Source organism: Zalophus californianus, chromosome 4 (assembly GCF_009762305.2).
Source record: "Zalophus californianus isolate mZalCal1 chromosome 4, mZalCal1.pri.v2, whole genome shotgun sequence".
Lineage (NCBI taxonomy): Eukaryota > Metazoa > Chordata > Mammalia > Carnivora > Otariidae > Zalophus > Zalophus californianus.
The window spans coordinates 99,794,406-99,811,550 of record NC_045598.1 but is presented as its reverse complement, the minus strand read 5'-3'; the positions used below and the strand labels follow the sequence as shown (position 1 = coordinate 99,811,550).

General features: G+C 40.8%; 1 protein-coding gene and 1 long non-coding RNA gene across 10 annotated transcripts in view; one reads left to right on the top strand and one right to left on the bottom strand.

Annotated features, from left to right (window-relative positions):
• SPAG17 (sperm associated antigen 17) overlaps positions 1 to 17,145 on the top strand; it is a 237,836-nt gene that overhangs the window by 26,471 nt on the left and 194,220 nt on the right. For all 9 annotated transcript variants that reach the window (XR_003522719.2, XM_027609149.2, XM_027609136.2 and 6 more), the window contains exons 2-3: positions 7,834 to 7,974; positions 8,604 to 8,687. Coding sequence is in view for 8 of the 9 variants with exons in the window: in XM_027609149.2 (XP_027464950.2) it covers positions 7,834 to 7,974; positions 8,604 to 8,687 (225 nt within the window). In the remaining variant the exon portion in view is untranslated. The remainder of the gene's footprint in view (positions 1 to 7,833; positions 7,975 to 8,603; positions 8,688 to 17,145) is intronic.
• On the bottom strand, positions 7,904 to 15,412 carry LOC113931345. Its single transcript, XR_003522721.1, has 3 exons — positions 15,184 to 15,412; positions 12,741 to 12,812; positions 7,904 to 8,018 (listed from the first exon to the last, which is right to left on the bottom strand). It is a non-coding gene; the product is annotated as an uncharacterized LOC113931345 (long non-coding RNA).

Sequence of the window (17,145 nt, the reverse complement as noted above, 5' to 3'; positions counted from 1 at the left end):
TGCAAAATGATCCTAGGTGTATTTGTTTATTAGAACCCTGCAAAAACCTTTGGAAGGTTATATTATTAGATCGATTTTAACAAGTGAGAAACTGAGTCACAAAGTAGGCCCAAGATCATTTGTCTAAGAAACCACAGAGGCAGAATTTGACAACTACTTCAGAGCTCTGTGTCTTTTGCTCCGGAACTTCAATAATTTTAGTTAGTGATCACATTTAATACTTATGAAGACAAGGAAAACCAGCCAGATAGCATGTGCTTGCACAGTAAAGATGTTTCTGGACTGCTGAGTTCTCATCAGTGAATAGAAGATATTAGAGTGTTGTCTATGTCTCAAAGGAATATGCTCTTTCTTTAATTCAAACACTCAGTGATTCAGAGGCATAGTTCCTTCCGAAGTGCTGAGTGTACCTAATAAAATGTCACATACTTAGTTGTCATTCCCACACTAAACGTGTGTAAAAATTAGTGTGTAGTTTTGACTGCTAAGTTCAAGAGACATTTATTGAATGCTACTATATGCCAGGCCCATGGGCAAAGTAGGAAGTTGTCTAGGTGGTATGATTCTAGGGGAGCCTTTCCCACTGGCCCAGACCACTGCTAACATACCCCCATTAGCAGGGCATCCCTTTGAGTTAGTCCAGGAGTTGCTTAGATTCTTTTTTGAAAATGCAGATAGCACCGAGGGGAAAAATACTTTAAGACAGTCCCAGTCACTAATGCTGCAGGGTATGTTTATTTACCTAGTTAACAAATCAAGTATTAAGGCCCTGAGCTGAATAGGAGGTGATGTGGATTAATTGTATTCTATCCAGGAGAAGGGGATGCTGAATTCTGGAGAGCCCTATAAAGGGCCCAGGGGAGCCAGAATACAACAGCAGGCCAGGAAGCCTGTCCTATCTGGAGAAAGAGGTGCCCAAACACTCTGTACCAAAAATAAACTTTACTCGCTTGGCTTTTGTTTTTAAGAACCAGCCCTGCCTGGTATCTGTGTTTTAGGGCTGCATCCATAAAATTAATCAGATTAATATTTGCAAGTGAAATACCAAGCGTGTGATCCATGTTCTTATTTATTTAAGCCAGTGAGCTGGTCTCTGTCTCTAATAAGAGTTAGTGCAGTGCAGTTGTCCATCCCCAGCCCTTTGCATGGCCACCTTGGAGCTCACTGTCTTCTTAGTCAGCTCCACACTTTTCCCCTGACTCCAACCCATGTCTCTTTCACCGTTGGAGGTGGGTCGGTGTCTCTGCCTGGACTCTACTGAGCACAAAATCACTTACAGCTCCCTTCTGCCACACTCACATTTTTTTCCCCATAGCTCTGAAAATTATATACCTTTAGAATTGTAAACATAGTATGTTCATGACTTTTGCCCTTTCTTCCAAGCACCTAAATATTTTAGAAATATATCAGTTAATAAGTTTATCATTATTGAAGAGCAAGTTATTCTGCAAACTGACTATCATTCAAATAAAGACTTTCTTTTTCATGATACAATGGTTGATATTCTGTTTGATTTTTTTCCTTGACTCACTCACAAGTTCTCCACACTTGGAACAGCATATATGGAATAATCATTTTTGTTTTGATAAGTACCAAGAGCAGAAGCTCCCCCCGCCAAAAAATAAAAAATAAAAAAAAAAATATCCACAATGGCTGTGATCATTCCTAGGTGCTGTGCGCAGAAGGGCTTTCTATAGGTTTTCTCATTCTATCTTCAAAACAACCCTGTGAGGCAGGTACTGTCGTTATCCTCATGTATCCATGAGGCACAGAGAAGTTAAGTAACTTGCCAAGGACACACAGATGATGCATTGAAATCCAGGGAGTCTGCCTCCTGAGCCCAGGCTCTTAATCACTATGCCACAATGACCTCCTCCAGGGGGTCCTGGAAGTGTGAGGGGGTCTCACTATCTGTGGGTGCTTGGGGACCCCCTCCCCGGGCAGTGGTCCCAGTGACTCGGATGCCTGAGTGGGACAGTAGCCCCGAGATGTTCAGGAGGAAAGGAGAGCCTTGGAGTTGGTTGGCCCTGCTCCTCCCATAGTGGCCTCTCTGTCCTTACCTTGTCACTTGCGTTTCATAGAGTCCATTTTGAAGGATAGTGAGGCTGGGTCCCACCTGAAGCAGCATCCCTCGGCAGACAGTGTCACTCCACACAGCACACACTGCAGGATGCGGATTGGGGTGGGGACTGTGATAGGTGGAGAGAATCTGCTCTGCCCTCAGTATTTTCCCAGAGACAGTCTTCACCGTTTCAATCAAAATCATTTCTAAGTCAGTCTTAGACGCACAGGCCTTCCTGGGAAGGGAGCCGTGATGTGCTGCTAAACGTTTTAACAACCTGTTCTCCAGGGTGAAGCTCTGATTCGTGGCACTTGGCATTGCTATAGTTTCCACACTTCCACCATGGTGAATTTCACGGTGTCAGCGCAACCGCACCGGCCGGAGGCAGGAAGCGTGGGGGCAATCAGACCCAGCCCACTCCTGATGGAGAGGAACATTAGGATGGGTGGGGCGGTGACACCGCGGCGGGAGGCAGGGCCAGGTCCAGATTCTGCACATCTGGCAGAGTCTGGATGGAGAGCCCTGATACCGTGTGCAGCTTCTGTCTTTCCTCTCTCCCTACCCCACCCCGCCGTAAAGTCCGACTCATAAGAGTTTCAGAGGCGCCTGGAAGGAGAAAGGAATCACAGAACTTGCAGCCTGTCGGCGGTTAGGTGGAGGGGAAGAAGGAGCAGGCCATCGCGGTCCCTCTCACTGGGTGACGGGAGACAGTAGGAAAGAAGGAGAAGGAGGGATGGCTTTACAGCCAATGTGTGTTTGTGTGTGAGTCTTGGGCTTTTCCCCTCCTATCTGCCCGAGCTGCCTCCTTTCCCTACCATCTGGCTGCTTGTCGGGCCACTCCCAGGAAACCTGTCTTGGTAGAGGAACGGCTGCAGGACCTAACTCTTCAAACCCTTGTCACTGACGCCTGGCAGAAATCATGTTGGATCAGAGGCAGCCCGTTTTCCTCCCAAAAGACTTCAGGGCTGTGGACTCTGTATACGCGCTGCACAGTTTCCTGATACGTTTACCTTCTAGGGCTTTATGATTCTCAGGGTCAAAATCCTCAGTGTCCAAGCACATTCTCTATTGCTTTAAAATACTGAACAGCTGTTATTTATAGAGAGAGCCCTGCTTTATTTCCCATTTCTCTGCTGGGCACCATGAGGTACAAAAGCGATGAAACGGAATTTCTGACCTAAAGAGCTTATAATGTTTCTCAACATCTAGTTGAGAAAATGTGACAGCCACATGAACTAATTCCTAAATAAGGAGCAGTTCTAATAGTATGATGACAATGTGTCAAGCTATAGTATTTATAACAAATTGTGAGGTATCTATAAGTAGAGAAGAATCTATAATAAGAATTTGTTCAGTAAAGGCAGTCAAAGGAGCTAGAGGACTGCACATCCTGGGCGGTTGTATTGTTCCTGTTTATTAGATAACAATGTGCACCCATTTGTAATTGCTATTCCCAACTTATTTTATAGTTATAACCCCTTTTTAACAGATACGATTATAGCAGCCAGTTCTATGTAATAAAAATATTCTGCTGGCCAACCCCCCACACTAACACTGTTTGGCTGATGGAGATCCAAGACCCCTTTTGAAGGGAAAACCTGGTATGAGAGAGGCAGTCACTAATCCCTCTCCATTTGGCAGTACGTCTACTCGACAAGAAGGTCATCCTTGCAGCAGAGGAGCGACATAAAGTATACGTTTGCATATCGGGACAGTTGTTAAATAACTCTGCACACAATTTGACTTTTTTAATGTTACGCTGATTTGACTTGGGGCTTGTATACATCTTCTCCAAATAAAAGTTGGGACCACTGTTGGTTCCCAAGCTCCTTGGGATCCGATCAGCCTGGGGAGCGGACTGTGGGAATCTCCTTTCAGGTCTTTGAGGGCAGCAGGCCCCCTGCCACATGCCAGCAAAGGCAGGGGAAGACAGTATGTGTGTCCTGCCATTCCCCTCCCAGCTGATGCCTTGTGCTAATAGAAGGAAGCAATCACCTTCCCATTGTCCAAAAGCTACTTCTCACTTGTCTTAAAAGGTTGTTATAGTTATCTTAGAATACAGAAGTGCCTAAGTAAAATCTGGAGAGTTTGCAATATATGAAAGAAAAGAGTCATAAATCTACCCTGTGTCTCTGGGACAGTAGGTGTGTGTGAGACAGCCAGGGTCTTTGCATTTACATGAATACTTTCTTGCTTTGGAAGACTAGTATGTCTGTGTTTGGGTTAAGACGCCCTCCTGCCAAGCTTCAATTAGGTGAGGCTGGTAAAGTAAATAAAAGGTAATGGATTGTGTCCATACATGACTTCATTCCATCCTTTGAATGACTTTATCAATAACTGCTAGAAAGCAAGACTCAGCAATAACTGTGTCCAGCATATACCTCCAGCCAGCAGAGAGCCGACCTCATTTCCTAAGGCTTTTTGTGGTGTGCCCAGACTAAAACCCTGTATCCTTCACCATCAGGTGCATCAAGTGTAGTTTTTCTAAAATGATCAATGTTTTCTTTGTCTAGGCTTATGCTAAGAGTTAATTCAAACTTCTTGAGCTGTGTGACACTCACCCACAGGTAGCTAGCGCCTCAGGACTCACAAGTATGATGACTCAAATGTACACGTTGTACGTTCATCTGTCACCCATGGTCCACATTTGTATTCTCTATACTCAGTTTCTCTGGCTGCCCTGTGAACCCAGATTTAAAGACTGTGTTTAACTGCATGTCAGGATGGGATACATGGCGGAGGGGTGTTCTTAATAGTTTTTTACCAAATCTACTTTGTGTCCCAGTTTTTCCAAAACAATTTCCTCTTTCTAAAACTGCTACCAATTAGTGGAAATTTGGAATCTACAGTTATCCTGAAGTAGTAAGAGAAAGATTCAGAAATTATATTTGCAGAGCATTGTTCATTTAACGATTCTTCCTAAGTAGACCCCAGGGCAATGGCTCACTCTTCTTTAGTCGAATATTATGTATTTCCTGACATCTCACTGCCCCCTAGTGCAGCACACTAGTGAGTGCATCATTCTCTGCAGACATTCTTGATTTGCATTATTACTGTCTGATCAGTCCATTTCATGCTTACCTGGCTTCTGGCAATGTGATTTGACACTAATCCATGACTCAAACCAAGTCCTTCATGGACTACTACTACTTTTGCCAAGTAGATCCTATTCCAGGAGCAGGAGTTTTGGGGGCAAGCGAGTACAGATGGGAAACGGAGTCTCAGCTGGACTCTACTCTCCAGACCCCTTCCAGTGGAGAAATCAGGCCCAGAATTTTCAGTATAGTACCATGAATTGGAGGGACAGATCTTGTGTTAAGGTGCATCCAGACCAAAGTAACAAGAACACACTGCTTGGAGAGAGACAAGCTTAGGAAATTTCCTTAAAGTCTTTGAGCCTTCGTAAAACTGTCATTGATTTAAAAAAAAAAAAAAAAGGTAACCTTAAGATGTCTTAAGGCTTTACTACATAATCTATGTTTGAAGGTTTTATACATTTTAACATGTGATACATATCTTCATCTATTATGTTTACTGTGAATGAGATAGCCATGAACTGCAATTTAAGGATTATGGAAAGGCGTTCTGACCCCAAAGACTTGCTCTCAAAACTGTTCTAAAACGATCACAAAATTGTAAGCCACGAATTTGGTCTCCATGAGGTTCTGCCGAAATGACTTTGAACAAGTTGTTGGACTTTGCTGGGCCTCTGTTTTTCCATCTATAAAGTATGAGTGCACCTATTTTAAGGGATTACTCGGGGATTCAGTGAGATAACATATGCCTGGCACATGGCAGATTTCAATAATTGTCAGTTCCTTCTTCCTCCTCCCTTATTTTCTTCTGGTGTGAAATAGTCAACACCTGCCTTTGACACCAGATACTAATGGGTAGGTGGTGGACTAGAATGTCCTCTTTCTGATGTGTCCCCCCAAAGAGTGGACAGGCAGCCCTTCCTTGTCACCATTAGCTTTCAAATCTGGGCAAGGACATTTGCAGCAGAGAGGCAGGGAGGTAGAGGCGGTCAATAAAATCTTCAGTGTGGGAAAGTGTAACTGATGGGAAGTCTGGGGTTGTGCCTGGTTAGGAACCATGTGTACTTTATTATGAGAATATAAGAGATTTTCCTCTTCCGATGATTATAGTTGCAGTTTTCACTATGGGAGCAGACCAAAGAAAAGAAAGGCATCCAATGTGGGAAAGGTCATTTTGTGATAGTGGCATTTTTTTTTCCAAAGGAATACATTATAAATGTCATACTTACTTTTCAGAGTCAGAATATTAAAAAAAAAAAACAAAAACACAGATGCTCAGTCTTCTTATGGTGAATCAGCAAACAAACAAAAAAGGTCTTAAACTCAATGTAACAGGGAAACACATCAAGCCACGCCGACATGCACACACACACACACACACACACACACACACACTTTGTAGGTAAGATACACATTTTTATGCTTTCATGGGTGGTTTTTGTTTTGAATTGAAAATTGGGCAGGTTTTGTTAGGTAGTAGGTTTCCATGGAGAGAAGTAAAGAGACATTTAAGGATACTGATTATTGGATGGTAAGGAGGAATTTGCACTAAGCTCTTTTCTCCCACCTATACCCTAGTTCTGTCATCACCCTGACCATGGACTGGACAGAAAACAGAAAGAACCACAGAAAATTATGCATTTCATTACATTTGTGTAAAATCTCTTCATATCATCTTAGACATTGTTTCGGGATCCACGGACAGGCAGTTTTACTCTATTTGAATCAGATCTTCAGAGGAACATTAGATTTTGCCCTGTCCAACCCCTTTAATGCTATAAATGGGGTGGGTAAGGGCTGGAGAGGTCACAGGGCTAGAGTGCCCTCCTTTATTATTTATTTCTCTTTCCGAGTGTCTTTATCATGTTTGCTTATTCCATTTCCCCATAGGATTGTTAGTGTGCGAAAGTCATAGACCCTGGTATGCTGAGTTTGACTCTCAGCACCACACAGCGGGTAATTCACTAAACTCCATTCTTAATCTCTGGGGAACTGCTTCTTCCCAAGGGAAATTATCATTATAATAGAGAAAGGGATTACTGAATAAGAATATTGTCTTTGGTAACATTTCTTTTAAATTATTTGATGCAACATTTCGTGTCCAAGTGTAATTTTTTAGCCTATGTCCTGGGAAGGGAAAGGACTCATTTGTGAATTAGCAATGAGACTCCTGTGTTACACGAGGAGGAAAAGATAAGTCCTAGTTCTGTGCTTTAAAAAAACTTCAGGGATTACATTTTTACCCCATATAGGCCCATTTGGCAACTCATTCAATATTACCCAACATTCAGCAAGAATTGATCAAGCTCCTCCTATACCTCTAGCATGATTTAGAGTCTTAGACTGTATCAGGGAACAAAAATAAAGATTTCTGCTTTCAAGATTATATCTTAGTATATATTTGTAACATATGAATGAACTATTTCTTCCCAGTACCAAATTATTCTTGGACAGCATTCTAGTGAAAGCATGTCATTTTTTAAACACTGTCTTCCTTAAAATGAAAGGCCTAGGTTCCCAAGAAAATGGTTTTTTGGTCTGGTTGCATGAAATTTGGCACAACACTGCCGCCTTGCGGCTACGTGAATCAGGAACTTACATGCACTATGTGGTCAACTCTTGTCTTTTAAGGTAAAGTTTAAAGGGAAAATTATCTTGTTTTAGTGGAAGCCTTTGACACAAAATTACCTACCCAGGAATATTTAGAATTTAATTCCTTCTGCTTTTTTTTAACAGAATGATTGGAAGGGCTCCGTCGCTTTCGTAGTTGGAAACCGGATTGAAGATGATCTTCTCATCCGAGCCCTCACCCTTGCTGTCCAGGTCCCTCAGCGGAAATTCTTCAGTATCGTGTCCTGGCAAGACATTCTCCAGCAGGTATCTGTCCTTTCCCATCTCGAGGCCCCGTGAAGACTTTTGTGCTTAAAATAATAGGATAAAATAATAAGATAAATACACCTATCATATTCTTGGGCTGTTTGGTAAATTGGGGTGGATTATTTTAAACAAAACTTAGCTAGAATAAATTTGCATTGTTTAATCTGGAAGAATTATTTTGGCCCATTATTTAGGCCCATTTTAGGCCCTTTCAGGACTCATTCATTTAACAAAATTCCTGTGGCCATACCAGGCTCCATGCTAGGCTCTCTGAGGAATTATTTATTCAATAAAAGATTTAATAATAATAAAAGACTAAACTATTAACTAAACTTCCCTGGACTTCCAGGGAAGTCCATAGCAAGAAAAATTAAGTCTACAGAGAAACCTAGCTGTCAGAGAACAGAGAGGACTGACCACATAGAAAAACCTGTCGGGTGGCCCGTACTCACACGATTACTAACAGCTTACCAAAGTGACTATAAATATTTTGCCTAGTTGATGAATATCTCTTCCTTGCTAGGTTTCCCAACCTTTCAAGCCACCCAGGTATTTGAAAGTTACATATATCTAAGTGTTCCTTAAGTATGCCTCTCTTTTTCCTTATAGATGAATTTAATTTCTTACAGATCGATGAATCAAATGCATTTCTTGAAACTCCATCTAAAAAGGCAAAGAAACCTCTAGGCAGTAGTGCTCCCTTATATTATGAGGTAGGTGAACATCTTTATTGAAGAGATTTTTGTTATTTTTAGAAAATGAGAATTGAAATAATAATCTTATATTCACGTTAAAAATTTTTTTTAATTCATTCTTTGAAAGCAAATTCTTGCTTTACTCCTCATTGGAGCTGCCTGATGACAGGCACTTAAAAAATCTGCCTCTCTTCTAACAAAATCCCTCTCTAGGAATAAAATTGTCCTAGATTGTCTACACCATCACTGTATCCAATTAAAGACTATAAATCAGAAATTTTTATATACAAAAGAGTTGGGTCATACTTTCTCATGGTAATTATTGAGTGAGTGATGGTATTAAAGGGAGCTGCATGATTAGTGTATTATGAAGTGTTAGTTTCACCAAAGGAACAATGTAAAAATGCCGTAGAAAGTGTTTCCTGTACAAGACAGAGACACAGCTGTTATAATTTTCCATCAGTCAGCAAGATTTGGGCACATTTTCTATCCTACTTTAACCAAGATGAAAATAAGGACAATTTTTAGGTTAATGGTCCATTCCGTTTCTGGCAGATGCTTAACACAAGAGTCTGGCCTGGCTGACCACTGGGTTTATGCAAAGACTTAGAACTCATGCTCAGTACAGGGGGATTGCCTCTCATACTGCCTTGTTAATATCTAACTTACAGCTCACAAGAAGCTATAAAAATCCACTGATTAATTAGAATATCACTTAAAATTTGTCAGGCACTGTTTTATGGCTCTTCAGACTGAAAGCATAAAGATTTTTGGATCTTTCTAAGACAAACTTGTTTGCACTGTATTTCAGTGATCTAATAAAGTTTTTATGTGTCTCAGGTCTTGGATGATTTCTTAATGGGCTCTTTAGTATTGCCTGAGTACTATCTGAACAAGTTTCATTGGATTTATTTACGCTTGACAATAGTGTGGATTTTACAGCATTAACTCTTGCTACGCTACTCTCACTATCACGAAAAACTGATTCTGTGCTTTTGGAGTCAAATAACATACCTTCTAGCTTTTGTTGTGATGTGCTAAACGTGTGTGCTCCAGTTGAAACATTATGTGATACCTGGATTTAAAATACTGGAAGTTTTCTTCTGAAGTAGCCATAGAAATCCCTGTCCAATTCTCGGGCCTGGGACCAATTAGCCCCCCAAAGAACTCTTTCTTCTTCAAAGATGCTCAGTAAAAATCAGAGATGATAACAGGCCAGTTTTGATGTCTAATCTGGACAGACATTTTGACTTGGATGTGGGATAGCACAATGTTACAAATCCAGAGTTCAGTTAGAAAGCCATTCCTTTCCAATATGTGCTGTGACTTTGGGTTGTGAATCCTTCACTCAGGGGAGGTCCATTTCACATCTGGCTCTACCACATTCTTCCAGGGGAGCATTTGGGCAATAAGCCTCCCACACCCACTCACACACCCTTTCCTGAATGGTTCCAGAAAAAAGGGGGAAGGCAGGATGAGCACCACAGAGATTGGACCTTGGGTATACCAGACAGGCATCAACATCAATTTGCTTTGGTAAAAACAGACATAGAACATAAAACAAATTCAGGCTCCTGATCAGCATTAGCCAAGGACAGAAGGCACATTTGGAGAAGAGGGTACATTTCCGATCTCAGTCCCTTCACACTTAGGACCTGTTCGGGAACTCCGTCACTTGGTACCTCATCTTCCCAGGTGAATTGGAAAGCTGCAGGCAGTGCCTACTCAGAAGCCCAAGGTGGTTGTGATTGTGAGTGGTGACCAGGAGAGAGGCCCAGACCCAAACACTTTTGGGACTCGTGAACTTCTAAGACTCATGAGTCTATTTCTGCTTGAAGTCTTGCACAGTCTAGGACACTTGCCACAGTTAAACTCCTCAGGAGCCTCTTTGCAAAGTCTTATATTTTCTTTCTCAAAGGAAACTCTGCACTGGGGAAGAAAAGGTAATCTAAGAAAGTTGTTTATGTTGCATGCGAAATTCATAGAGTTCTGTATCCTCCATTTTGGAGGGAGAACTCAAGAACCAAGAACTGTGAAGGCCATACCCTTACATTTACTTCTATTTGTAAGCTACTCTCATTGGCCTTAAATCAGAGCCTAGTCGTTCTCACTTTAAACATAGTTCTAAACAGTTTGGCGTTCTGGTTTCCTTGCCTGCAGTCAATTAGGAACAACAAATTAAAGGGAAATGTCACCATAGTGCAGTTCATCCATGAGTAGTAAAATAGCGTCAGAACCACATTACATATTTCCAATAATGACTTGAAATGTCTGGGCTAGCAAAGACCACATTCCTGAGTGATTTGCTCAGGCTTTCACTTGGATGGCTCGGTGTTGTATACACACAGCCTCATTTTGAAATTGTGTAATTTCCCCCTGAAACATTAGAGTCCATCTAGCCATAGGATTGTATATACGAGAAAGAGTCTTTATCTATAGACCACAGTTCTTTGAAAATGTGCTTAGATTTGTGCTAATGTAATTCCACAGAGACACAGCTACAGCCCGTTTGTTCATTCACCATCTCTTTTTGGAAAAAAGAGTTGTGTTCTGCTCTAGCAGGAACTACTCTAAGGACTCATATGGGAATGGGAAGAGAATATTCTCCTTTATGCATGTTCTCAGGGATGTTAGCTATTACTTTATTATATTATTATCAGTAGTTGTAGTATATAATAATGAGGATGAAAATGATGATGATCCCATGCACTGGCCTTACATATGAACATAATTTCCAGCTTGTAATCCTATTTGAGGATGTGGACTTATATGAAAATGTATACACAGATATTGTCTGCATTATACAGTCACCAGTTTTTACCAAATAGTGGTATTTTACCAAATACCAAACAATTAACAAGTACATTCTTGTTTACCTTATAGACAATGGGGGAGATATGAATATTATAAAGACTCTATCCTCAAGAAGCTTAAGGATTAGTTGGGGGGGGGAAGGAAAAAATATATACTAACAAGGAGTAAATGGTCAAAAAAATGTTTGTTAAGGGAATGAAGGGGCTCCGGGGTGGCTCAGTTGGTTAAGTGTCTGCCTTCAGCTCAGGTCATGATCCCAGGGTCCCGAGATAGAACCCCACATCAGGCTCCCTGCTCAGTGGGGAGTTTGCTCCTCCCTCTCCCTCTGCCCCTCCTTCAACTTGTTCTCTCTCTCTCTCTCTCTCAAATAAATAAAGTCTTAAAAAAATAAAAGAAGTGAACAACATAACGCACTGAAGTCCATGAGGGGCAGATGAAGTGTTATGGGCATTCAGAGGAAGATGAGTTTACCATTAGAGTGGGGTTGTGGGTAGGATCTAAAGAAGCCTTGTGGAGAAGGTGGCATTGGGAGGGAAAGGAAGGGTAGCTAATTTTGATCTTTTATATATTATTCCGGGGACGCCTGGTTGGCTTAGTCGTTTGAAAGTCTGACTCTTGATTTTGGCTCAGGTCAGGATCTCAGGGTTGTGGGATCTGGCCCCACATCAGGCTCCATGCTGCTGAGTATGGAGACTGCTTAGGATTCTTTCCCTCCCTCTCTCTCTGCCCCTCCTCAACTCTCTCTCTCTCTGGTAAGTAAGTGAATAAATAATTCCAATTAACCCATGTCATAATTATAAAAGAAGATATAAATATCGCCATTTTACATATAGGGAGATGGAGGCATAAAGAAGGTAGGAAGTTTATGAATTAGAATACTGAAGAACTTGGGTTTAGCCATAGTTAGATCCATAGACTCAAGTTGTTCTTCTTTACCTCAAACCCAGTACTTTTCCACTGGGCTCTAAGCTGTCCACCCTTGGATGAGTAGGTCTTGGCAGTCTTGACATTCAAATGTGGGAGAGGGCATTCCAAGAAAAAGGAACAGCTCAAGCAAAGGCATAGGTTTGGGAGAAGAGTGAATATGTACTAAATTTATAATTGCATGGTATAAGATATACTCAATAGGAAAGGTAAATTCTATATGTACTTTAATTACAACCTTAAAATCCTGAAGACAGATATCTATGAGAAAATATTTCAAGCACTCAATAAAATCCATGCCTTAAGATTGACATTTATTTGCTAAATACGCACAAATATTTGGCTGCGTGTGTCTGATGGCCCACAGAGAGAATCTGACTTGTTCATTTGTAGGTTTATTCAGTCCTGTCCAAAACCAAAAAGGAAAATATTAAGGATCACTCAAAGCTGATTGAAATGTTCCCCATGAGAGAGGTCTACATGTTCCATACATGCAAATGTTCTCCCACCTGTGATTAAATCTGATACGCAGTATGTGTGCCTTATTAGGAGATGTACAAATTTTGGACTTTGTGACTTTGATAAATTAGAAAGAAAAGACTACCCATTGGACAGGGGTTTGTTAATTCAACTTCTCTGAAGTCACGGTCAACTGTCCTAAAAGTTTTAGACTCCACTCTATGTTTGACTTTGCTTCATGATGGTGATCATCGTAACTTCTAACCCAGAAATAAGCAACCATCCAGACACGGGCCATGGTTTGCCTATCTGTGATTTAGTCAGAAAAGACAAATTAGGTCACCACAAAAAAACTTTTAAAAACACAAAAGTTTGCTGGAACAAAAAACATCTATAAGGAATAAACGTTTGTATGCCCTAGTTGGTGACTCACTTATTTTAAAAATGGATCAATTCTATACAAACAACCTGGAAAATCTGAAAGATGATGTGATATAGTGTAGTTTTATGAATACAAATAATTATTAATTTTTCTCTTTACTCCTACCAGTAAAGAAATAACTAGTATATTTTAATTAAGATAAATGAATTTCTTTTTCATTGGGAGATCATTCTGGGAGATCATTAAATATGGAAAGATTCTTCTGATGTTGGATTTGAAAGTAATGAATCAAATGCAGTTTAAAAACATACAGGTTGCAAATTTTGTATATAAAGATCTAATTAGTTTCATCACATTCTTAAGATACTTTGCTGCTACATTGGATTAGTTTATCCCCAGATATAATCATTTCATTTTGTTGGTTCCTATTCCTATGCATGTAGATATATTCTTCGGCTCCTTCCCCACCATGTATTCATAATAACTCACAAGTAAGACCACAGACTTAATTATAATCTAGTTGCCTCCCTTGTCCACATTTCTAATATGAAACTCATTTTTTTTTTCACAGTGCCTCAAATTAACAGTCTATTCAATGGAATTGTAAGCCTTTATTTGGGGTGGGTTGAGGGGGGAGGCTTGTCAAAATGAAAAATGGAAAACTCATGCTTCAGAGATAGAAACAAATAATATGTGAAAACATTTAAGAGGTTTGAAGTTATTAAAATGGCAGATCTACTGGGACCAGAAAGCAGTATGTCATGGAAGAAACGAAGGAAAAGGGAGACAGGAAGCATTCTCTGGCCTTTTCAATCCTGCGTTTTAAAACAAAACAAAAAAATTCAGGAAGAATTGGAAAGAAGCCAACCTAATGCTGTTATTTCATAGAGCTTAGGGACACACCAGGAAATTACAGGCCAGTTAGTTTAACTTCACTTGTAGGGAAAGTATTAAAAACTGCTGCAGGAGATCAAGTAAAAGGATGCTTAGAAAAGCACAGCTTGATTAAGGCAAGCCTGGCCAACGTGGTTTTCGGAAAGGGAAGGTCATGTCTTAGGAACTTGTTGAAATTCTTTGAAGCTATTATGGCCAGTACAGTCTTCAAAGAACACAGCGAGGCCCAGGATCTGCATATCTTTTCCGTTCCACACCAGTCCTTGAGGGATGCTTGCAGAACATGGCCCACATCAGGGCCTTGGTGTTCCGGGTTTCGAAACCACTATCAAAATAGCAGAAAATAACCTCTGATGGAACATTTTTAAAGCTGGAACCAATTAATACAACCTGATATTTATAAATGTAAAATAAAGACTTGGAACAAAATTTAGGAATATTGAGCTGTAACAAAGAAGTACTACACTGGGACTATAAAAACAATCTGGGAGTTATTGTGCCAAAATCTGGGCTTTGGAGGCATTTCTCACCCAACGAAGGGAAAATAAGGAGAAATGACAGTGCTAGAAATGGTTGTAGGGTAAAGAGTTATGAAGAGTTGCAACCGAATGAATTTTGTCAATATGGGAAAAGGAGCAGTCAGACGTGTTAACAACCCTGAGCCTCTCCGGTCCTGGAGAAGGCCAGAGCAGCCTGGCAGAGAAAGCTTAGTCCAGGCAAGTCAGTGAGGGGGTGGAAGGTCAGGCCTCCGTTGCTTTAGGAATGGACTCCTAGGGAGCAAATATGTTTGCCTCTCAGATCAGAAACCTGGGGTTCTGTTTTCAAAGAAAAGCATAACTCAAGCAAAGGCACTGAAGAGCATCCCAATCATGCCCCCCAGCTCTTTCCCACCCTGGGGCACAGGCAGCTGGCCAAGCCCATGCATTTCAGGAGGAGGCAAGTAGTCACTGGTGAGGAGTGGAATCAGAAGCTGAGGCCTCTGGGACTCAGTCCCAGGAAACCACACCATCCAAGTGCTGGTGATAGGGGCGCTGGTCGGACCTTCAGTCCAGGGGAGAACTGCCAGACAAGACGAGAATCTAGTCGAGAATCCCAGGACAAAGCTATCAGTGGAGGAGTAGCCACAAGAAGGTTCAGCTCGTGAAGAACCACCATCAGTCTTGGCCAGGGTGGATCCTGGAGCTTCTCCAACATTCTACGCTCCACATCCATTATGATTGGAAGGAAGTCAGGGAAGGAATCAGGAAGACTCTACCATTCTATTTCTCTCTCTAAGACTGTGAATAATCTGCCTTTATACAGGGTAATAATAATAGGATTTATTGACGGCTTAGTTTATTGCAGGTCTTGTGTGCATGGTACTTCATATATATTAGCTAACTTAATCCTCTCAACAGCCTGCCAAGAGATACTTACAAATGACGAAAGTGGAGCCTCAGACAGGTTAAGTAACTCAATGACTCAGAAGCCTCTCTTCCTTCTGCTGGCATCACATAAAAATTGAGAGTAGATAGTTGCGATTCTGCAAGTGGTTGTTGTGGTTTAACATTTCTTGAATACAAGCTACTGCTGGTAATTAGAATTAAGCCTTAAGCCTCACAGTAGTTCTGTGATATGTTTATTGCTTTTCCTACTACTCTGGCAAAGGCAATGGTGTATCTGCACATGAGGAAGGTGCCAAACGATTTTAGTCCTATTTTTGAGCCACCTTGATGAGGGGCTTCTGCCCAAGTGTTTGGATCACCTGGAACTTTTAATTCTAACAGTTTAAGTTTATATGGTTAAGGTGACTAAGTCTCTGGGAGAGGGAAGAGGGAAGGATGGGAAATGAGAGGGCAGTTAATACATATGCATTAGAGATGCAGGTGTGAAAAGAAAGAGACCTAAGCGAATTAGTGAGAGTGAATTTCATCTCCAGAGTGCCTTCTGCTAGCTTGGTGAGACATACCCTCAATGGTTAGATGCACTGATCCAAACCAGTCTGCCTGGGCTCCTGCTCTAATTCCACTACCTACTAGCCATCTGACTTCGGGGGGAGTTCCATAACTCTGTTTACCTGTTTTCTTTTTGTAAAGTCAGTGTTGATGGTGGTATCTGCCTCATCAAGCTGTAGTGATGATTAAATGAGATAGTAAATATAAAGCACTTAGCATGGTTCTTGTCATACAGTCAGTAAGTGTCCATTAAAGTTCAGTTATTATAGTTTATTACCATTTTTTAAATTTCTATTCTCAGTCATAGTGAGTGTTGGAGTTTTGTACTTTAGGATGCATGAAAGAACTAGAAACATCTATGAGCAGGGTATTTTATTTTTAATTTTTTATGATAGTAAAAAACACATAACATCACATTTGCCATTTTCATTATTTCCAAGGGTACAGTTTAGTAGTGCTAAATATATTTGCATTGTTGTACAACCAGTCACCACAACTTTTCATCTCACAGAACTGAAACTTTATATCCAGTAAACAACTGCCCATTTCCCCTTCCCCTAGCCCCTGATGACCATCACTCTACTTTTTTCTCCCTATGAATTGGACAACTCTAGATACCTCACAGAAGTAGAAGCATACAGTATTTGTCTTTTTATGTCTGGCTTATTTCACTTAATGTGATGTCTTCAAAGTCCATCCATATTGTAGGATATGTCAGAATTTCCTTCCTTTTCAAGCTGAATAACACTCCGTGGTATGTATGTGTAAAATTTTATTTATCCATTCAACCACTGATGAACCCTTGGGTTGCTTCCATCTCTTGGCTATTGTGAATTATGCTGTTATGAACATTGGTATGCAAACTATGAGCAGGTTTTTCACTAAGTGGCATACAACTAATGAAAGATAAGTTAATTGCTAGGTGAGTAAGGGGAAAAAAAGGCAAACTGAGGGTCAAAGGGTATTTGGGTTATTCTATTATACGAGTGTTCATTGCCATGATGGAAACTAATATACATTTATCTTCTTTGTTATGTCACATGAGGAATAAATATGACTGAACACCCTA